The sequence below is a fragment of the Solanum pennellii genome, chromosome 7 (assembly GCF_001406875.1).
Source record: "Solanum pennellii chromosome 7, SPENNV200".
Taxonomy (NCBI): Eukaryota; Viridiplantae; Streptophyta; class Magnoliopsida; order Solanales; family Solanaceae; genus Solanum; species Solanum pennellii.
This window is the reverse complement of record NC_028643.1, coordinates 78,586,178-78,609,587: the sequence shown is the minus strand read 5'-3', so window position 1 is coordinate 78,609,587 and position 23,410 is coordinate 78,586,178. Positions and strand designations below refer to the sequence as shown.

General features: G+C 32.6%; 4 protein-coding genes and 1 non-coding gene across 18 annotated transcripts; 4 read left to right on the top strand and 1 right to left on the bottom strand.

The window, feature by feature from the left end:
* The first annotated feature begins 913 nt into the window (after positions 1-913).
* LOC107024215 (transmembrane protein 230) lies at positions 914-3,913 on the top strand. 8 transcript variants are annotated; one of them, XM_015225145.2, is made up of 3 exons: positions 914-1,062; positions 2,771-3,108; positions 3,671-3,913. In XM_015225145.2, the coding sequence occupies exons 2-3, from the start codon at positions 2,832-2,834 to the stop codon at positions 3,748-3,750; spliced, it is 357 nt and encodes a 118-aa protein (XP_015080631.1). In that variant the 5' UTR covers positions 914-1,062; positions 2,771-2,831; the 3' UTR covers positions 3,751-3,913. The 8 variants fall into 8 exon arrangements, with proteins under 8 accessions (XP_015080631.1, XP_015080629.1, XP_015080630.1 ...); XM_015225143.2 differs by having other exon boundaries at positions 2,722-3,108; XM_015225144.2 differs by having other exon boundaries at positions 916-1,062; positions 2,718-3,108.
* Positions 3,914-4,039: 126 nt separating this feature from the next.
* On the top strand, positions 4,040-6,372 carry LOC107024450 (pentatricopeptide repeat-containing protein At5g66520-like). Its single transcript, XM_015225438.2, has one exon. The coding sequence runs from the start codon at positions 4,408-4,410 to the stop codon at positions 6,286-6,288; it is 1,881 nt and encodes a 626-aa protein (XP_015080924.1). The 5' UTR covers positions 4,040-4,407; the 3' UTR covers positions 6,289-6,372.
* Positions 6,373-6,951: 579 nt separating this feature from the next.
* On the top strand, positions 6,952-10,206 carry LOC107024465. Of its 2 annotated transcripts, none has more exons than XM_015225452.2 (3): positions 6,952-7,231; positions 8,747-8,866; positions 9,689-10,206. In XM_015225452.2, exons 1-2 carry the CDS (start codon positions 6,998-7,000, stop codon positions 8,858-8,860), a joined length of 348 nt encoding a protein of 115 aa, XP_015080938.1. In that variant the 5' UTR covers positions 6,952-6,997; the 3' UTR covers positions 8,861-8,866; positions 9,689-10,206. The 2 variants fall into 2 exon arrangements, with proteins under 2 accessions (XP_015080938.1, XP_015080937.1); XM_015225451.2 differs by having other exon boundaries at positions 6,953-7,231; positions 9,625-10,206.
* Positions 10,207-11,737: 1,531 nt separating this feature from the next.
* Positions 11,738-16,872, top strand: LOC107025888 (serine/threonine-protein kinase D6PKL1-like). Of its 6 annotated transcripts, none has more exons than XM_015226663.2 (4): positions 11,789-11,940; positions 12,240-12,284; positions 12,682-13,754; positions 15,761-16,872. In XM_015226663.2, exons 3-4 carry the CDS (start codon positions 12,817-12,819, stop codon positions 16,635-16,637), a joined length of 1,815 nt encoding a protein of 604 aa, XP_015082149.1. In that variant the 5' UTR covers positions 11,789-11,940; positions 12,240-12,284; positions 12,682-12,816; the 3' UTR covers positions 16,638-16,872. The 6 variants fall into 6 exon arrangements, with proteins under 6 accessions (XP_027774052.1, XP_015082149.1, XP_015082152.1 ...); XM_015226664.2 differs by lacking the exon at positions 11,789-11,940 and adding an exon at positions 11,962-12,092; XM_027918251.1 differs by lacking the exon at positions 12,240-12,284 and having other exon boundaries at positions 11,738-11,838.
* Positions 16,873-17,567: 695 nt separating this feature from the next.
* TRNAF-GAA lies at positions 17,568-17,640 on the bottom strand. The gene has a single exon. It is a non-coding gene; the product is annotated as a tRNA-Phe (tRNA).
* Between the last annotated feature and the right edge of the window lie 5,770 nt (positions 17,641-23,410).

Sequence of the window (23,410 nt, the reverse complement as noted above, 5' to 3'; positions counted from 1 at the left end):
TACATATACAATTCACATTTCTCCCACTCTTCCCCCCCCCCTCTCCTCTCTCTCCCAGTCTCGCTCGCCTCTCTCCTCCATATATTACGTAGCTACAAATTTTAATTATCAAACTATAACTATGAAGAGTAATTAATTATTTTTAAGTGGTTATATGTGAAAGTTTTCCTTTTTACGGTGATATGAAAGGTGCAAATACATGATTTGGTACCATAATTTACTCTCAATTCTATATCGATATAGTATTAAATTTTTAAGATAATTTAAATGTGAAATTGAGAAATTTGTTATAAAACTATATAAATTATAAAGTAGGGAGAAGAGAAAAGACTTCTTATTTATCTTGAAGTATATTCAAGATTCATAGTTCTTTCACAAATCTTATTTACAATGAAGGAAAATCGAAAAACCTTACTTGGTCCCCAAGTAGGATTTCTAACCATATCCTACAAGGACTCCACATAATTAGACATTCACTATAATACAAATTGTTTATAACACTCCCCTTGAATGTCGGTAGATTATGTGCCTCGTTAAAACCTTACTAGATAAAATCCAGTGGGAAAAAATCTAGTGAAAGAAAAAGAGTACACATCTAATAATTAAAACCTTACTAGATAAAAACCAGTGAAAAAAATCTAGTAAAGGAAAAAAAAAATACACATATTTAATAATACACATTATGGATGCCTTATTAAAAAGCTTACAAGGAAAACCAGTTAGACAAAGCCTTGTAAAGAAAAAAGAGTACATAGTGTATTATAAAACTATATAAATTTAGAAGAAGAATAAAATAAAGAAAAGAGAAAATAGTACTTCTTATTCATTTTGAAGTATATTAGGATTCTCAGTTCTTTCACAAATCTAATAAAGAAAAATCATTTATTTATAAAAAAATCCACATAATCAATATAATATAAATTGTTTATAGCAAAATTAACTAATTATATAGTATCACTAGAAAGCAAAGGAAAATTATACCAAGGATTAAGAAGCAAAGAGAAATTGCAGTATCGGGTCAAAATTGGGCGCTATTTCTCGGGTCTACTGTAATCGTCGCCGGTAAGCTTCCGTCGGTGTTCCGGTCACCTTGTTAGGTGAATTTGTACTTTCTTTCTCATCAAGGTAGTGTGAGGTTTTTCGAATCAGCAGAATGTTTTATTGATTTATATGTTTGTATATGCATCCTGTTTTTGGTAGGTGTAGCCTGTAGGTTTATTGATTGAGTTGGATTCATATGTTATTTGATTTCTGATGAGTATTGATATTGGTTTGGCCAAAAATGGTTCTTTTACTTGATTGAAAGAAATGGCATCTGGAATTTCTGGTTGTTTGATTTTGATGTTCCTTAGAAAACACTCAAAAGAATATGCATGATTTAAAAAGCCACTAAAGAATTATGATAGTCTAAACAACAACGAATACCTGGTGCAACTCCACAAGTAGGATCTGGGGAAGGTAGGATATATGCAGATGTTGCCCCTACCTTTATGTGGTAAAGAAGTTGTTTCCTTTAGAGATTCAGCTTAAAAGAAAAAAGAAATCAAAGCATAATTATAGGATGCATGCAAACTTTGCCTTTACCATGATCTATACATTCATGCAACCGAGACTGTGCAAAGGTAGAACACTTTGAAACTTTGCTGACTGTTCCGCTTCCAAAGTCAGTCGTCTGCAGCTCACACTTGGGCAAAGACGACTGTCCCGTGGTTCTATTCTTTGTTAAGTAGTATCAAGGGGATGTAGATGCTGTTGATTTATTGGATAAAGTCTTTCAAAACAGAGGTAAAGCGATAGTGTCAATTGAGACAGTCGACTATACATTAGGATATCTGGAGGACATATGATTTCACCACGCTAATTTGGATTGGCATCTTACCAAACAAAAATGTTCTCTTGACCATTGTTTTTCTGATTGACATAGTTTCTCTAAAGAGAAAAAGTGCTCTCTTTACAAGTGTGTCAAAGTTAATAAGAGACAATTCTTCATTGTTAGAAGGCGTATTTGCCTTTCCAGCCAATTTGCACAAAAAAGGCAAGGAGATCAGGACAATGCTATTTGAAAAGTTTTCCTTATGATACAATTCATAAAAAGGCTGTCTATGATTGAATTGGTGTGATACTGTCTTAATTTACTGCTTTTGAGTATCAAATTTATAAGAATATGCCACTTGTAGAGCTTTACAAAATGGTCAATGAGTTTTATGAATCTCATATACTTTTCAAATTATAAGCGCTAATGTAGAAGCCATGTAAAGGTCTCACTAAATCCTCAATTGGGTGATCAGAAAATTTGATGATCCTTCAGAACAAGGATTTGGCTGACGATAACATTTAATGTTTTGGTTTATTTATTGAGCTTTGGGATACACTGATCGCCAAAACCACCAAATTTCTGACTCAAGAATATCTTTCCAAGACACTTTTGTAAACCTTATAAACAAAAAAGGTTCCAGAAGCGATTTTTCTTTTGTATTTCTCTAATAATTAGAGCAGACATGTCATGAGTGTGTTAGTGACAGATTATAAGTTATCAACTCTCGCATGTGTCGTAATAAATGAAAAACTGATACATTGTAATATACTTTTGTAACAATATAGACTGTAGTTGTAGTGTTTCACCTATTTGTCATTTGTATTTATCCACCTATTCTTTGTAGTTGTATTAAATTTTTAAACTATACCTTACTTTGCCAACTTATTGTATGTTCTGGTAGTCAGATCATTGTGTTCATAATTGATTGGTGTTCTTCTGAGCTGCCTTATTCAGACTGATCATCTGACAAATTTTGAGACATCTATTCCAATTCAAAGACTGGGAATTCTAGTGTATGGCTTCTAGGCGGAATATTAATTACAGTCGTCTCGCTGTGGATGATGATGACGACTATTATGGATATTCTGGCAAGCGAGCTGACCCTAGATTTGATTATTCACCAAAATCGTTAGATAGAATCCCCTGGAAGTCCATTGCCCTTGCTCTTTTTCTGCTCTTTCTGGGATGTTTGCTTCTCTTACTATCCTACTTCATCTTATCTGGTCATATGGAAGGAGAGAGTTCCCAGGCATATGGTCTCCTTGGACTCGGAATCCTCACTTTTCTCCCTGGTAAGTCAAAAACATACATCAATTTATACTGCTTTGGATGCTTAAGCTGCAAAACTTTTGTCCATTATTGTTCAAGATATCCTCGAGGAGAGTGTAGTAGTTCATTAAGTCCAGAATCAATTTGCGGCTATGCCATTTATTTGACAGCGTGATTATCAGTTTGTGTTAACAAGGTAGCTTTACATTGAATTTGCAGCACAATAAATAGGTGAGATAGCAAATGGCTGAGCTACTTGTTACCGTATCTGTCCTCTCTGTAGTTGCTAGAAGCACCATATCTAGGTGATTGTAGATCTGCACTTGAAAATGGTCTTCTTTAATCGATCTCTTGGGACTTGCATTACATGTTGTAAACTTCTGCAATAGGCAATAGGCAATAGGCAATAGATTCTACTTCAAGTCATATTTTCTCTGTTTTGTTTAGACATTCTTGAGTCTAATACTGCCTATGCTGCTGGTTTCATATTGAGTTCTTCATTCAAGTTTCATATTCATTTTTACATTAGTAAGTTGATTAGGCAACTTCCAATTATCAACGTTAACTTTGGTAATTACTCAACAGGTTTCTATGAGACGCGTATTGCATATTACTCTTGGAGAGGTGCTCAAGGTTATCGATTTACTGCAATCCCTGACTATTGAGTTCTTCACATTTCATGTAAACGCTAAATGCAGTTACTAGCTTCTGTAATGAGCTTTGTGATAGTTTTTATTGTAACACACATTGTCCTATACATTTCAAATGACATCTGAATGTAGTTACTGGTTTTCATAATGAGTTCGAGTTTGATGAGTTTGCAGCATTCATTTTGTCCCAGTGTGTCAATTCAATTTTTTTTTCTTTACATAATCTTTGTATCGTCGACGCTCTATGTGTTGTATTTGATACATCAGATTCCACAGTATGAAGGACTAACTTCAGGAAGCATGAAGCAGTTTACGCCCTGTGGTTATTGATTTTCCGATAAGCATACTATATGGTTTGATTCTCTTAGAACTTCCAATTGGAGAGAGGATGTTTCAAACTTGATTTATATATAAAGTAAAAGTCATTGGATAAGCTGTGGTGAATGGTGATGCGGAATTGCCTCGGAAATTCTTGTGCCTATTCTGCTTTGTCTTGTACTTCACGAAGTTTCATTTAGACACTTCAAAAACAAGCATATTAAACTTCTCTATAACTATGTGTGACCCTCATGAATTTAGTCGAATCGTAATGCAAGTAGCCAAACAACAACAGAAAGGTACTACTATATAGGCTGTTATGCTTCATTAGCAGCTAACATTGAAGCTAAGGCAATGCTACATTCTGTTTGCTTAGCATCTCCACTTCACTCCCCAAAACTTAAAGACTCCATTAATGGCACTTCAGAAATCCCCAGTACTACCCTTCACCATTTCACTTCTCCATTCGAGCTCAAACAAGCTGTTGCCTTTCTCATCAAAACCAATAAACCTCTTTCACTACTCCCACTTTCTCGGGTAGCTTCCATTTGCGCACTTACTCCCGATTTCCCCTTTGCTCAACAGATTTTCAGCTCTGTTGATCAGCAACAAGTTGCTATATGGAATAGCTGTTTGAGAAATCTTGCTGAAGGTAGTTCTTTAATTGATGCAATTTTCTTGTTTCAGCAAATGCGTAGTTACAATGTGAGTCTTGACTGTTTCACTTGCTCGTTTGTTCTTAAGGCTTGTGTGGGGTTACGGTATCTTTTACATGGGAGAATTGTTCATGGGTATGTAGAGAAACTTGGGTTTCAATCGAATTTAGTTTTGCTAAATGCACTTCTTCATTTGTATGCTACTTGTGGAGCAACGGATGATGCCATCCTTCTGTTCGATAAAATGCCTCAACGAGATGTTGTGTCTTGGAATATAATGATTACCCAATTATCGAGGAAGGGTGATGTTGATGGGGCGTTTGACTTGTTTGAGAAAATGCCTGAGAGAAATTTAAGGTCTTGGACAGCCATGATTACTGGTTTTGTTCATTGCGGGAAGGCTAAAGAGGCTATTAGACTTTTCGTAGAAATGGAAGAAACGGGGTTGAGGGCGAATGAGGTAACTGTAGTGGCTGTTCTTGCAGCTTGTGCTGATTTGGGTGCACTTGAATTGGGTAGGAGGATTCATGAGTATTCAAATAAGAGCGGGTTCAGGAGAAACGTTCACATTTGTAACACTCTGATTGACATGTACATTAAGTGTGGCTGCTTAGAGGCTGCAAAAGCTGTTTTCGATGAAATGAAGGAACGAACAATTGTATCATGGTCAGCCATGATCCAGGGTTTAGCTATCCATGGATACGGGGATGAAGCCTTAGAACTCTTTAACGAGATGATCAAAATGGGAATGAAGCCTAACGAGGTCACGTTTCTTGGAATCTTGCATGCTTGTAGCCATATGGGGTTGATCAATAAGGGGCGAGAATTCTTTACTAGCATGAGTAGAGACTACAACATTTCTCCTCAAATCGAGCATTATGGTTGCATGGTTGATCTCTTGAGTCGAGCAGGACTTCTTCAAGACGCGTATGAGCTCATCACAAGCATGCCTATAAAACCAAATGCTGTTGTATGGGGTTCTTTTCTTGGTGGATGTAGAATCCAAAAGGACGTAAAAATGGCTGAGGGAGCTATCAGGCAACTAGGTGACCTTGACCCTCTTAACGATGGATACTACATTATCATGTCTAACATCTATGCAGAAGCTAAGCGTTGGGAAGATGCAGCAATGGTGAGGAAGTTGATGAAAGATCGCGGAGTAAAGAAAACTCCAGGTTGGAGTTCAATTACTATAGCAGGAACAACGCACGAATTTGTGGCTGGAGATGATAACCATCCTCAGGCTGAGCAGATCTTTAAGAGATGGGATGAACTGTTGGAACAAATGAAGTCCAAAGGGTATGTACCAAATACTTCAGTTGTTCTGCTTGACATAGAAGAAAATGAGAAAGAAAAATATGTGTATCGACATAGTGAGAAATTGGCTCTTGTTTTCGGTTTGATGAACATAAAGCCAGGAGAAACGATCAGAATAATGAAGAATCTTCGTGTTTGTGAAGATTGTCATGAGGCTTTCAAAGTAATTTCAAAAATTGTCAAGAGAGAGATAGTTGTGCGCGATAGGAATAGGTTTCATTGTTTTAAAGATGGATTTTGTTCTTGTAAAGACTATTGGTAGCATCTCTTGCACAATATATTGTTTCTTGATTCAAATGAAGCATTGTACTTCCAATACAAAGCCAAAATGTATTTGTTATGATAACCGAGAAATCTCTCAAGGTCAGTATCACATAATTCGAAACTCAAGAGATAATTTGGCTTGGTTGAAATTGAAATGCAGTTTGTCAAGTAACCACCGAGCAATTTTGGTCCTTCAAAAATTACCAATACGATAAAATTGTAATCCCTATCAAATATTTTCCTAAGGTTATCTTTGTTAGTTTTGATAGGAACAAATGAATTATTTTAACTATATAAAGTCCTATCGAATCCTAAAATATGTCATATAATAAGCTGTAATAAGTATTAAAAATAAAGTTGAACTTATACCACAAAAAAAGTCACCAGACTTGAGAACTAAATTTAAAATAACAAAAACTACAAAATTTCACCTCTAGTTTCCGCTAATTTCCTTCTTCTCATCATAATTTACATCAAATATAAAAGACATGATTCAATAAATGTTTGACGAAGATTAAAATTATTTTAGTAAACTTAAAAGGACCAAAATTGTTCAATACATACTTAAGGGACTTTTTTAGCTACTCTCAAACATAAAGAACCATTTTTGCCATTTTCACACCCTGTTTGAATCTTCCAAAAACTACATTAAATACCCAGTAAAGTTTTGATTTTTCACAATATCAGTTCAATTGTATTTTGCAAAAATGGGATCTTCTGAAGGTCGAAGAGCAACTTTAATGGTGTACAGAAATTTAGTGAAAGCAGTGAAAAAACATATAGGGAAGGAAGAACACAAATCTCATTTTACTGATTTCAGCAGGGAAGAATTCAAGAAGAATATAAATCTGGAATACTCCAAAGACTCTTCTTTTATTCAGCAAAGAATTAATCTTGCTCAAAATTATACTTATCTTCTCAATAGTATCCATCATCACAAGGTACCTTCATCTCTTTAATTAATTATCCCCAATTTTTGTTAAGTTGTAGCCCCTCTTTTTCTTGTTACCTGTTGTATTGTATCATATTGTTATTTTACGTACTATGTTTGTTTTGGTTGTTCTGAAAGATTTCATTTTTATGTATAATTACTTATTTGGTGTGGTTTCATCCGGTGGCGGATTTTGGATTTTCACTAACGAGTTCAAAATATGAAAGCCGAAAGTTTGTTCAACATTTGTTGTATATACATGTATAAACAGTGTAATCCTCAGTCTTACCTAGCTCCGCCCCTATTCGTGTCGTTATATTATTTGGAAGGGAAGCCTGGTGTAACTGGTAAAATTGTTGTCATGTGATTAGGATGTTATAGTTTGAGTGTGGAAACAACCTCTTGCGGAAATGTGGTAAGATTGCATACAATAGTCCTTCCCGGACTCCATTCATAGGGAAGCTTTTGGTTCTTGACTAAAATGAAATATACATAGTTAGTTATAACTCGTTATTATAGTATTAGTGGTGGGAAAATATATAACAACATATTCAGTGTAGTTTCACAAAGTGGGGAAGTAGTGTTAGTAATGGAAGAATATATGAAAACAATTGTTACAAAGTAATTAAAAGTTAGTTTGAGAGTCATTTTAGAAGTGTTACATAAATTTGGACATGAGAAGTATACATATGAAATGTCTAGTTTGTTTATAATGTTTTAATTTACTTAGTTAAGGCATGTAGCCTAGTGAATTGTGAGTATCGTAGAAGAGAGTGAGGACAACAGTGTTATGTAAATTGAATGTTTCATATCTAGTTGGTTTATAATGTTTTAATTTACTTGGTTAAGGCGTATAGCCTAGTGAATTTTAAGTATCACAGAAGGTAGTGAGGATAACAATGTTATGTGGATTGAATGTTTAGCCTTTAAGGTCCTATGCACCTACAGTATTAGAGCTCACAAAAATGTCGATGTCAAGATGTATGTGTAATCACACAGTATCAGGTAAGATTATAAGTCATCACATTCAGTAGAGAGTGGAAGTGGCACAGTGTAGAATAAAATAAGAAGTCACTTGAGATAGTGGTGCGATATTATGATAATTGGAGGTGCTACAAGGGAATGAGGTAGACTGAAAATAATATGGAGGAAAATTCTCATTAGACGTACAATTTCTTGGAATCAATGTGGATTTTGTTTAGGATAAAAAGGGTTACATAGAGTCTGGACCAATTGATCAGATCAAGGTTTTGTTATTGTGTCATTGATAACGTTTTACATTCGATCATATTACGGAAGATTTTTCTTCTTCTGATAAGCCTAATGTATAGCTGTAACTAGTCGTCTTATCCTTATAAGTTGAACAATTTAAAGGGTGTCATGGGAAGTCTTTCTTTCTCAACTATAACATTTTTTGTGTGGTAAACTCTCTCCGCGATCATGATTCTTTGGCTCTTACGTTCTTGTAATCTTGAATTATGATAATAATTATACCTTACAAATGTGGCTTTCTTTGTTTTTGCAGGACTTGCTATTTTCTTACAACATTGCAGTGGATAGATCAAATGAGATGACAAAAGTGCTGGGCAAATCTGCTGCAAGTGTGGGTCTACGCCTTCCTGATGTTTATCAGCATTAAAAGTTGGTAGGTTTTCACTGCTTCTTTCCATTTGCTTGATTATGTGACTTTGTGGTAAACGATGGATCCATTTAAGTTGTGTTGTTTATGGTCCAAAAATTGCCATGTCATAGCACGTTAAGCTTGGAAAGTCCGTATGTCTAAGAAATGAAAGAACCAATGGAAATGACAGAGCTAACAAGCTTCATGTTAGCATGTTACTCAAATTTATATTTTTTCAACTTCTTAATGGATGTTTCCTTTCTAGCAATTCGGATAGGATTTAAATATAATTTTTTTCTTTGTTGATGAATCCGATGAATAGTTTTTCCATGTGGAAAGTAACCTCATTGCTGCAATGGCTAATTGGAGTCAGGGCTCAGATCATTAATTGGCTCATCTTGATAGAATTTAAGATTTCGACAGCTGCATTACTCACTGCCTTTCGTCTTTTACTTGAGTGGTAGTATTGGACGTGAAATTGTCTAATCCAGGTCAAACAACTGTAATTGATGGAGTTGTAGCTAGAAATACATCTATGTAGGATTAGGTCCGGGATGGTGGTGGCTCCTGTGTTGCTATTGTCGGGTTGTTGATGAAGATATGCATCTAAGATGTTACTGGACATTGTAGCGGCTCTGATTTTGCCGAAAACCTGATGTACTTTTATATGAATGAGTCGGATTAATTTTTGTGGAAATATGAATGGTTCCATAAAATTTTTAACATTTACTAACTTGTCTGCAAAGTTTTTGATCCATTTCCATATTCTTGCTTGTTTGCAGCATATGCATCACCGAGTCCATCTCTTATATATACACATTTGCTCAATGTACGCGTTGTTTGCAGTACTGGTATCATTCGAAGGTGGTTTTAGATTATTCAACAAAACTGGAAGCTGATATCACAGATATCTCCTAGACCAACTTTCATTCATATCTCCTTAGGATAACAATTTCGCGGATCTGTCCTATGTTGGACAGAATGTTTTTGGTTCGATGAACACTAAACCAGGAAAGTCAATCAGAATAATGAAGAATTCTCCGCGTTTGTGAAGACTGCCAAGCTAGAGATAGTTGTGCCTGATAAGTTTCATTTCATATGAGAACTCATTAGTCCATTTGAGCCTGTTGTTTCTGTTTGTTACTATTGTCTCTTTTTTCACTATTGATTCTACTGAAGATCGTTTAGAAACAACTTCTCTACCTACTTATCATCCCTAGACTTACACTGAATTTTTTGTCGTTGTTGTTAGAATCTCACTAAAATCTTGCAAGTTATTGTTATACAGAAGCATTGGTCAATTATTGAAAAAGAACATGATTACTCCTTATGTTGCAAAAAAATATAATAGTTGTGGTCAACAATGTCTGGTTGTTTTGTAATGTTATAATTAGTGAATGTATCATCCTTCAATAAACTATGCAATTGCTCAAATAAACAATGGCTTTGAAAGTGGCATAGGTCAGACCAATTTGACCAAATCATGTCATGTCATGTCTCTTTGTATATATAGTTGTGGAGTACCTCAAATTCAGGTAATCAACTATAATCTAAATTCTAAAATATTCAAACTCTTTTTCGATTCGTATTATCTGTCTTTTAATATTTTTCCTTAATCATGAGAGTACTCATCTGCCTACTAACTAATGACGGATGGATAATATAAATATGTTCTCGATACATAGTATAAGAATCTTTTGTCTTCTAATTTATATAATGTAAAATCAAAAGTCAATTAGAGCACTAAGTAAACCTTCTGTACGAAAAATTACTAAACTTTTAATAAAATGATAGTTTTTGAACTCGAAATATGTAATGATTTAGTTGTAAGAACCTAATATGTTCTATTTTTTTTAAAAAAATACTAAGCTAATTTTAGTATATCTAATTATTTGGCCAGATTCAATCACCAGTAGATATAATAACATAATTTGCATTAAAAAAATTAGGGAAAAAAGGAAAAAATTGACATTATTCCCTCTTCACATGCAATTAAGAGTAAACCCGTGACTCTTTCTCTTTTTTTTTTTTCTCTCTTTATTAATTTTATATATAAAAATATTTTATATTTATTTGTTTGTTCTGTTTTAGATCAGAATCCAGACTGTTATGAGGTGACCTAATAAATACAACTGCTATGATCCATAACACAAATCATTTTCACTTATAAATTTTGCTACCTAAAATTAGATCTCATTTCTTAATTTTTTCACCTAATTTGGACCATATACCATTTATCTAATTGATTTGACTGCTAACAACTCTATGAAAGCCACCATTTCACAAGTCAATAACTACAATATGGTTGTGGCTAGTGGTTAATGGACCAAGCGCGCGTAAAAAGAGTTGGAAAAATAAAATAAAAATTAGTCTAAGAAACATTTTATAACACAGTATAAGATATTGTATGGAATGAAGTGTTTAGAAAAAATCTTTAAACTAGTAGACAAGTCGATTTAACTAGTTATATTATGTTTAGCTTTTTATTCTTTAAGTTATTTTACTAAGTTTATCTTTGCCTTAAAATCCAAATAAACAAAAGGCGAAAACTTTGTCAAACAGGCTTTACTTATTCACTCGAACAATGCAATAAACATGAAAGTGTCTTGTTCTGCCTGTTTTAGAGCATAGTGCATTTGAAAGTTTCAATCTTTATGAAATTGAGAGACGTTCTCGATAGACCCTCGATAAGAAAACTAGTAGTAATAATACCAATAACTCTTAGTTTTGTGGAGATTGATGATCTCTAGTTTTGTGGTATTTTTAATTTGGAATGAGAGACAGGTTGGAGAGGGGTGGTGGCCCATATGTTTGTTGATTCAGACACTTGTGTTTGGGACAAAATACAATTGAAATAATTGAACGTGAAAAGCTTTACTTTAGCTTTGACCCCCCATGTTCTCAATTTGTTAATAGGGACTCTACTAATTTTAGCTTCAATTGTCAAGAATCATCCTTTAGTTCACTCCCAAACCTTTTTCTCTCATCACAATTAGGTCCCCTCTCTATCTTTTCTTTATCTAACAGTATAAAGATTGCTTTTTTCTGTTCATTATTCAACAAAATAACCCTCAAAGTTTTCATCTTTGTGACTTGAGGTACTATTTTTAGGCTGCTTTTTATGGTACTTTTGAACTGGACCAGTGATTTGTTGGGTGGTTTTTTTTTTTAGGCCTTCTTTGTTTTTAGCATTTGGGGGTTTGTGGGGTTTAACGATTTTGCTTGGTAGGGTTTTCTTGGGAAAAAAAAGGTGGGTCTTTTACACAAGATCTGTGTGCTTTCATTGACCCTTCTTCTGTTTCTTTTTTGTTATCTATGTGGGGTTGTTCTTATCTTCTTCTATGTGGTGTTTGAGTGCTCTTTAATGTCTACATTTTAATGTTTTGCTTTGTTTTAGGTTCCTGTTTCCTGGAGGAAAAAAAGGGATTTGGTTGTTTTTGAGGTAAATGTTTGAGACATTAGGTGTCTTGGACCTTTAATTTTTGCTCAGTAATAATGATCTGCTATCTGTTGCTTGATTTTTGTTGGATTTGTCTACTAAATGAATGTTGATTTTTGACCTTGTGGAGTTTGGTTTCATCATTTCAACCCCTTTGTGTGTTCAGATCTTTTACTTTCTATTTTTCCCTTGCTTAATGATTTCAAGTTCTGCTTCTTTTTGTCTCTTTACAATAGTGTCATCTGTTGTTGTTTTATAGTTCTATTGCTTCAAGTTTGGAACTTTTGACTGTGATAGTGCGGTTGAGTTGTGTTTTTATGATTTTCGTGTTCCAATTTAGGAACTTTTGACTGTGATTGTGTGGTAGGCTGTGTTTTTATGGTTTCTTGTTTCAATTTAGGAACTTTCTATGTTGTTGATGGAGCAGCTTATGTTGGTGTGTTTTTCTAATAAGAAGGGGGTTAATGGCTTAAGCTTGGAGTCCGAGTGATGGGTTTGGTAAGCACAGTGTATTTAGGTATCAATATTCATTTCTATGGCCTCGACACCTTCTTCCAAGAGTTTAGCCGAAAAGCTGAACAAGACAACTGGAAATCAGACAATAGAACGGAGTTCTCGCAGGTCTACACCTTCCCAAGTTCCAAAAAATAACAAATTAGAGACCGCGACTTCTAAAGAACGAGAAGTTGTATCGAAACAGCTTGTGGTAGAATCAACTGTCAGCCAAAAGACGCAGAGCAGTCAACCTAAGGGATCTTCCAACTCACTTGCTGATAAATTCGATTCAAACTTATATTTGGGCAATTCTAAGAATTCAGCTAGTGGAGTAGGTTCTATGCCTACGGAGACAAAAAGCTCACAAGGGACAGCTGATCAGGAAAGAAAGAATTCTACTAAGGACAGCTCAGCATCAGCCAAAGTTAGTGATGGGGCTAGCAGTATTGCAAAAACAAGTGGAAGTGCCAAAATTAGCGATCGAGCAGATTTTCTTGAGAGTGGTAAGAGCAGCATCTGTAGGGGGAGCACAGGAACTGACGTAAGTGAGGAGAGTACTTCTAGCAGCTTGAGCAGCAGCGTTAACAAACCTCACAAAGCTAATGACTCAAGATGGGAAGCCATTCAAGCTATCCGGACTAAAGATGGGGTATTGGATTTGAGGCACTTCCGGTTGCTGAAGAAGTTGGGAAGTGGTGATATTGGAAGTGTGTATCTGTCTGAGTTGTGTGGAACAAAGTGTTATTTTGCCATGAAAGTTATGGATAAGGCGTCGTTAGCTAGTCGTAAGAAATTGCTTCGTGCACAGACAGAAAGAGAGATATTGCAGTCCCTGGACCATCCATTTCTCCCAACATTATATAGCCATTTTGAAACAGAAAAGTTCTCATGTCTAGTGATGGAGTTCTGCCCAGGAGGAGACCTGCACACACTCAGACAAAGACAACCAGGGAAGCATTTTTCAGAACAAGCGGTGAAGTATGATACTTGATCTCTGACCTTTCTGTTTTAGATTGTTTAATCTTCTTTCTTTTAAAAAGTTGGCATCTTGTGTTGCTTTTCAGTCTGGAGTATTATTTTCACAATTTACAGCATTGACTATATCTTTAACTGTTAGATCTAGATATGTTTTTGTTATGGCTGTAGACATAATTAATCCAACATCATCCATTATATCTTCATTTTAAATTAATTGATCGAACAGATATACTGATAACAATCAAGGGATATAAATGCCTTTACATGACATATTTTCTTGGTGGTACCTATAAATTAAATTGACGCAAACTGACTTCTATGCATGTTCTTTCAAGTCCCTAAAGCAGTCGGATTGCATGTACTAAATCTTATTTGATATTCTGACTTTATTATTTGCTCAGTGGTTTAGATTCTAAATCTTAAATTCATAAAATGAGTTTGCTCGAGCTACTTTTGGGATCATTTGCCTAGTTTTTTTCTTCCATAGGTATCATTTGCTTGTGTTTTTCTTACTAAGCCAAGTGGATGTTTAAACTGGCTTATATTCTTCTTCTGTGTTGGATCTATACGAAGTTGTTTTGGGTCTCTGTTGCCTACTGCATGTTCTTCTTGTCAACTATTTCCAATTCGATAGCTGCAAGTTAGTGTGACCACTATTTTAATTGGACATGATAAATGCTGTTTATTTTACTTTTAAGTTTTGGTGCCTGCAGGGTCATAACATATTTTTTGTAGTCATTAAGATCACTGTTTGTTGTGTGGTCCTGTAGTTGGGGTAATCAGCTAATGTACAGGCTGGTGTTTTTCTCTTTTTGGCAAATGAATCCTTCAGTTTACTAGTCATCCACCTAATTTAAATATTAAGAAACACTATTGATTTGTTGGTTGGTGGTGGGTTATTGAGAGACTGATTAATTCTCACTTCGACTCATTCCTGTGACCTCCTTTCATTTTGTCATTTGCTTTAAAACATTGACCTCTTTAGTGTAATGGGGAACTTTTATTTGGTGAAGTTAATAGTTGTAACAGAAATATTTACTTTGTCAAAAATATTAGATTCAATTGTATGTGACATGTTAAAATTTTCCTGGCTGTTCTGCTATTAATTCGATATCTCTAGCAAACTCTTATTATAACCCATCCAACTGTATTTTCAATGTCTGCATAACTCAAATTCAACTAGTTTATACAAGACGGAGGAAGCATTTAAATAACCAGATTTAGGGCAAGTGTTGTGTTCCCCTTCCCTAGAATAAATGGGGAAAATGTTGAAACCCAAACAAGGATGATATTTTGGACCAGTGAAAAGGTTGTCACCGTCGGACTAAACCATTACCATTCAGTAATACTCTTTTTTTTTGGGTGGTGGTGGTGGTGGTGGGTGGGAGACACCTTTCTGGCAATGTCTTTGTTCGATGATTCTTGCCCGTCTCCCTAGTCACAGGAATAATGAAAGCTGTAACCAGCTCTTCAATTTTGTTGGCAGTTCTCTCTTCCTTGCAATTAAAATCTTCCCACCTTGCACCCAAGGGTGTGGCCTAGTGGTCAATAAAGTGGGTTGAGAACCATGTGGTCTCTGGTTCAAAACCAATCCGAAGCAAAAAAACTAGCAGGTTTGTTCTCATCTGTTCAAGCCTTCATAGACTGTTTATCTGTTGGCTGTGCTAGTGGAAGGGGTCTAAAAAATTGCATACCATGCATATGAAGAAAGTTTTAAATTAGTGTATTCATACTTGTTTCTTGACATGATTTGAATGGGATGTTTCATGTTTTCGGAATATATGAAGTATCATAAATATTTGTGTATTTTTCTTTTGAGTTGAATAGTAGATATAAGCCTTCGGTTGCTTGTGCTAAAACTCCAATGAAGAAAGCAGGAAGAAATTATCAGGATTTTCATTTCTGCTATCTGCCTTTGCTCAATTCCAAACTCATGAACGAAAAGTGTATGTTGGTGGCTGCAGTTTATTGATTTGCTTGTGTTGTATTGTATCTTAAAATTGCAGGTTCTACGTAGCAGAAGTGCTCCTTTCCCTGGAATACCTTCACATGCTTGGCATTGTCTATCGTGATCTCAAGCCAGAAAATGTGCTTGTCAGAGAAGATGGACATATAATGCTCTCTGATTTTGACCTCTCCCTTCGCTGTGCTGTCAGTCCAACACTAGTCAAGTCATCATCTCTCGAAGGTGAGCCACTGCGCAAGAATTCAGCTTATTGTGTGCAGCCAGCATGCATCGAGCCCTCTTGTATTCAGCCATCCTGTGCTGTTACTACTACATGTTTCGGGCCTCGCCTCTTTTCCAGCAAGTCAAAGAAAGAAAAGAAATCTAAAAATGAAATAGGTAACCAAGTTAGCCCATTACCAGAGCTTATTGCTGAGCCTACTGGAGCACGGTCAATGTCATTTGTCGGGACTCACGAGTACTTAGCACCCGAGATAATCAAAGGTGAAGGACACGGCAGTGCAGTAGACTGGTGGACCTTTGGTATCTTTCTATACGAGTTACTGTTTGGCAAAACACCCTTCAAGGGATCAGGAAATCGACAAACTCTTTTCAACGTTGTTGGTCAGCCCTTGCGGTTTCCAGAATCTCCAGTGGTCAGTTTCTCAGCTAGAGATCTTATCCGAGGCTTGCTCGTGAAGGAGCCTCAGCATAGACTGGCATACAAAAGAGGAGCCACAGAAATCAAGCAACATCCTTTCTTTGAAGGTGTAAATTGGGCTTTGATACGTTGCGCGAGCCCTCCTGAGATCCCGAGGCCTGTGGAATTCGAGAGAATTTCAGTTCCACCAGCAGCATCAACCAGTGAGAAAGGTGTAGCTGGAACTGTTCCTTACCAGAAGAATTCAGACAACTATCTTGAGTTTGATTTCTTCTAATATCTTTTTTTCGTCGAGGCGATATTGGCTGTTCATCTTCACAAATTGAAACATAGGAAGGCTGTACAACATTTGGAAGATGTTATGTGAAGGTTTGATTAGTTTGATGATCATATTATTGTTTGAGTTGTAATTCAACAGTTGAAAATTTGTTGCATGCCAAAACACTACAAGTTTGATGCTACCAATCGATAATGTGAATTTGTTAGTATATTTAGATCTCTGTTTTTCTTCCTTTTATGGTTCGACAACTCTTTTTGATGTATGAGGTTAGTTGCTTCAATAGTATTTATTCGAGTTATCAACACGATATCAGTAGACTATAAGCCTTTGATTCGTAGTGTTTGAAGCTCTCGACTTGATATCACTAGACTATAAGACTTTGATTTGTAGTGTTCGAAACACTCCACATGATTATTGGTCTGGTAGCCTTTGATATTTAGTGTTTGAAACTCTCGACATGATATCACTAGACTATAAGCTTTAATTCCTAGTGTTCGAAACACTCCACATGTTTTTGAGAAGCCATGACTATTGGTTTATAAGCCTTTGATTTGTAGTGTTTGAAACTCTCGACATGATATCACTAGACTATAAGTCTTTGATTTGTGGTGAATGAAACACTCCACATGTTTTTGAGAAGCCAGACCGATAATCATGATGAACAATATGAAATGTGATATACACAAAACATTTAGTGTTTATGTTTTATCGATTTTGAGTTATAAATAATAGTCTAATATACAAAATATTTAGCGTTTATATAGACTAGCCGGCCCCAAGTAGCCCATCAAATCAATGACTCAAATTTATAAGTTACGACTACATAGATTTATTTCTAACTAAACTTGCCTGCTTATTGAAATAAAAAAAAAATTAACTAATAAGTTGCAAAAAAGCAAAATGATTTGTTAAAAAAAAAAATTAAAATGCGGTGAACGTGGATCGAACACGTGACCTTCAGATCTTCAGTCTGACGCTCTCCCAACTGAGCTATCCCCGCTTGTTGGTATAAATGTATCAACAAAATATATCTATTGTTAGAACATTTCGCATTTTTTTTTTTTAGGGAACATGATAACATTTCTTACCTCGACCTATATAAACAAAAAATTCATTCGATGAACGAAATATTTCATATTCAATCAGGGTTCAGGAAATATTTGTATCTCGAAAATATATAATGTAGGTAGTCTACCATAACCTATATAAACTGTAAACTATTTTACTAGATTTTAACATGTCATAACAGATAATCATCTTATCTTTTAAATTACTACTTTCAATTTTAATAGATAACTAAAAAAGAATAATTTGGTACAAAAATAATTTGTTTCCATATAAAGCTCGATAAAGAGTTCGCATTCAAAAATGTAATTTAACAGCCTACTTTGATAAAAATATTAATAAAATAATAAATATTTCACTTTTCTTGATTTAAATTTGTGATCTATTATACTCATAAAGTCAATTTATAATAGATAGCTATTTTATGTATTTGTAATTATCTCTTAAGTAACTGATAATAAATCACACTAATATATCATTATGAACCAATAATCAAGCTAGAAAAGATGATTCATTTTATTATTTTATTGGGAGTTGAGTTATTGAGCATTGATTCTATACCATATGCTTTGGTTATTATTTCCACAATCTAAAAAAAAAATGAATAATTTTGTTCCCAAAAAATATGTCCATGCAAATGCAATTGAATCGAATGTTTGCTTATATTAAACGTGGAGCATTTAGTAAAGTTCATAAGCAGCTTCTATTTGGAGAAATTAAAATAACATATCATATTATAAAATATTATACATGCATAAAATTAATACATCCAAAAAGCCAAAAAAATTATACATTCATACCTTTTAAAAAAAAAAAAAAACTTTTCAATTAATTATATATTCATGACCATACCATAAAGAATTCCACTCACACTACATGAATAGTGCATGTACAATATTACGGAGATTCGAGATTTGAAATTTATAGAATTTTATAGTGATAGACATCAAGTTAATTAATTTATAGACGAACAAAAAGTTAAAGGTAATATAAACTTATTAATTATCTTAAATTAACATACATGTGAATTAATCTGTTAGGTGAATAATTTGTTTCACATAATCATATTTATTTTGTATCAAGACGATTCATTATATAGTTTTACTACTTTTACATTGATTATTAATTTATCGTAATTCTCCTTCTTTATTCAACCTTAGTAACAATTATATTATGTATATAAACGACGTTGTAAAGAATATAGCTAGGTAGATTTTTTAAAAATATGTATATATTTTTATACAAAATAAGCACTTGCTATATATTTCAAAGGTGTATATAATGATGTAAATTAAAATATTAGATATTTAATATATTAAGTCCCACTAATCTATAGGTCAACAAATCATGTTTACTCTTTATTGAAAAAAGCTATATAAAGTTGTGTTCTCACTATTTATGAAATAACAAATGTTATTATTAGTAGTGTGATGTATATTGCTTGATGGAGTAATAGTTAAAAAACTAAAATTGAATTTAATTGATCATGGGCCAATTAAATTGGAACCCCAAAAAATTAATATTAATACTTGGCATATATTTTACGTGACATTAACTTATAACTAGTGGACAAGACTTGACATAATAATGGAAATTAGCTTTATAATTCATCACAATAATAATTTGATTTGTAGCCCTTTTCGAGAAGGTATGGCCTAGCCCCGCTTCTTTTTATATATATATAAAATAAAATATACAGCTCGAAAATTAATATAATTTGTAATTTTCTCAATAGAAATTTTCAAGAATAGTGTATTGTAGTAGTTATACATAGTCACGATGAGTTTAGAAGGCCCCTTGAATAGAAAATCACATTGGTAAATGTCAATAATACTTAGAAAATAACACAAATTTCCGACGTAGGTCCTACTACTATAAATTAATACGATTTCAGCGTATGTCAAAATTTTTTCTAACGAATCAATTTTCAAACCAAATTCATTGAAAACCTACATTTTTAGTATTGTGTATTTGAGTAACTTCTTTTCGTTTCATATATAATATATGAACAATTTCTTCATAAAAAATCATACTTATCTGTTACGATTGATTATACGAGATTATTTCCTTACCGAAAGTGGTGTTAAATGATTTTAAAGTTAAAAAAAAGGGAAGTTTCTAGCATGGGCATGTGTCTGGCAAACACACATGACAAGATTCTCCCTACAAAACTAGACTTTAACAATTTGCCATAAAATACATTTTGCTTTGAAGAAACAACTACTTCATGTGTGCACTCATATAAACATAATGTTTTTATTTTAATTAGTTTTAAATCTTGTCTAAATTTGTCTTCACCTCACAATTATATATAAAGGATTCCCATCCTTTTGGTGCTCTTCTTATCCTTCAAATAAAGTTAAATCTTAGTCATAAAAACATTGCATTTTAAGATAATTATATATTGTTTACTTTACTTTATTAGGTTTGTCTATATCTACTTTAATTCCTTTATTGGTTAAAGTCAAGTTTCCTTGGTTATAGTGTAACACATTATTTGTTATACAAATCAAGTATTCCTTGCTATCAAGCACACAAATTAAAAGTTATTACGGCGGAACAGTAAGTACTCTTCCTTATATTATATTCTGTCATGAGTTTTGAATTTAAATTCCTAAAAAATAGAATTAATTATAAGACACAAAATTTAAAATTATCAACTACTATATATATATATTATACTTCTTACTTTATTTGTTTTAGTTATCTAAATTTGTATCGTGTAAATATATCAATTAAAAAGTTATTTTTATCAGACGTTTCTTTATTTTTACGTCTCAAAATAGAGGTGATATTAACATGGAAAGTATAATTTGATTGATTTTAATAACATAAATTCAAACTGTGTACTTATTAAATATGTTCATATTTAATAAATTTCAAATCCTAAACCTATCTCGATTTGGAATCAATTAACCCAAATATTTAAGAGTATAGGAATCACATTCTTTCCCGCCATATATATATTTATTCAGTTAATTCGAAGGAAAAGAACATATAATTATTCAATTTAAAGAATGATATATTTTATCTAATTAATGGCAGACACGCATCAAATCAAATTTTATTGAATGGCTAGTAAGATTTTCAATATATTTATTATCTGCTCTTTTTTTAATTCTCATTCTCTGAGTTTGTTTAGATAATAATATATATTGCGCTCGAAAATGAGTGATAAAATAATTATTTTAAATTATTTGAATTTATTTTTTTATATAAAAAAATAGAACTAAAATTGAAGAGTAAATTAGCTAAAACTCATCTTAGTGATTATTTTTTTAAAAAATATGTAAAAAAAATACGATAGATAATTTAAAACGGGCAAAGCATGTGTATGCATATTCCATCCCAACACTATGTATGGAATTTATCAAAAGAACGGCTTCAATTATTTTTTGCAAAATCTATTAAAAGAAAATGCTTTCTCTTTTAGCTACAAAATCTTTATCTAATATAGTTCATGTCTATATGGCCCATTATTAAGACATTTAACATTATTTTTCATAATTAGTTTTTTTTATTTTATATATATGCTCGTAAATTGAAAATTTATAAAGGAATTAAAATATTTTTTTGTTTTTTGTTCTTTTTATTCGTGGTATATATGGAAAATTTGGCCAACTTGGTTAAAGAATTATTCTCTTGGAACTTTGTTGACAATTTTTGGACTTATATATTACTTAATAAATATAATAAGATTCCACTAATTAATAGATCACAACTAATAATATCCTATAATTTAATTAATGTTAAGCTTTGGTAGCACATGTAATTTTTAAAATATTTATCTTTGGAGTACGAAAATGACGGTGCAAGAAAAATCATGCCCCAAAAAGATATATAATATATATATATATATTGGAATTGTTAAAAAGTAAATTTAAAAAAAAAAAAAACTCTATAGTTACATCAAACAGATAAATACGTAAGTGGTACATGTTTCTAATACACTTCATTAATTTCAAAAATATTTGAATACACGTATGTTTTTTTTTTATATTTTGATATTATTATGATTGCCCCACGTAAAAAAAAGAAAATCAAAAGTTATAAATTGATCGAAGAATATTACTTGAGGATTTAGTACATTTCTGGAGATAGTAATTTTAAATTTTTAATTAAAGATAGAGAAATTTTGAACCGTCTCATCACAACTAATATCAGTGTCGATAAATATTCATGTTTCTTTCTTCTCAATATATTACATTTTATAGACAACTAAATCTCTCGATAAAATATAAGTAAATACACTTGTTATAACCAAAAACATCTTAAAGAGGCATCAAAATATTTTGTTAAATATACGACGTAAACAATAACAAGATTAAAGAGATATACAAGGGCTCACATTAAACAATTAACAAGATTATCCAATGAATATATTTTTAATTTATTTATAGTAGAAATAAAGAGATATACGAATATTATATGAAATATACTTCTAAATTTATGCATTAAAATATTTTATATTTATACAAACATCAAAAAAAATTACTTCAAAAAAATATAATGTGGTAAGTAGTTAGTATATCCTAACATAAATATCAACAATTAATTTATAACTCGAATCTCATAATCTACAAAACTACAAGCTAAGTCATATATCAAACAACTTTATCATTTTTTTCCTTCTAAAACTCCCTTTTTAATTAAAAATTATTCATAATAGAAAAAGGTAAATATAATTAAGTAATTTTTGGGACATTTAAACTATAGAATAAATACTTGGAGGTGGACCATCTAAATTCCCTTTGAATTGTCTAAATTCAAAAAGGATGTTAAGATGTTTAGATCAAAGGTTGTAAGCCTTTAATTTCTTTACCAAATTCCATTTATTTCTTTTTGAAAAATAAGTCAAAAGTTGCTTTCATTTCTGTTTGATCATCAATTTTGTACACCAACTATTTTATGACACCATTAATATTATTTCATTTACTATTTACCACTACATAAATCAATCATACTATAATAAAAATAACTTTTAGCGATATTAAATATTAATACTAATAAAGAATGTTAAAGTCTTTATCGGTATTAGTTAAGTGTCATTAGAACTAGTGTCGCTAAATACTTTAGGAACATATACAAAGAGTGATAAATATCGCTAAAAATATATATTTAGCGACAAGTAAAAATTAAATGTTGCTAATGGTCGTTTTTATTATAGTGTCGTGATCAATGTCTTTCGACAGTCAAAATATTCGAGTCAATGATCTATTAAAAATATTATACTTTTATTTATAAAATTATATTTAATATATTCTTTTTTTTTTAAATTGAATCTCTATGTAAATTTTCTACATAATAAACACTTCTTAGCTATAACAAGTTAAATATTTCTAGATAAATAACATCGATGTAAAAAGAATTGACAATACAATAATAATGTTTGTGTAGTTTTTATTGACTATCGACTATTTTCTATCAACAGAATCGATCGGCCCGACTTTCTCAAATGCCCACCACCGACCCTTCTCCTTTACGGGTCTGAATTTTTCACGTCGTTTCAGTTGTCGTGATCGACGGGGAAGAAAGAAATGAATCTGTAGTCAATAATATTTAAATAAAAAATAAAAAAATCACCGAAATATTATTGTGTCTATTATTTTCTATTAATGGATCTAGTATTTTTTTTTGTATTAGATTTTGTGTTTGTTGTGACATTAGGAGTTGTTATTTATTTTTGTCATAATACACAATAAAGT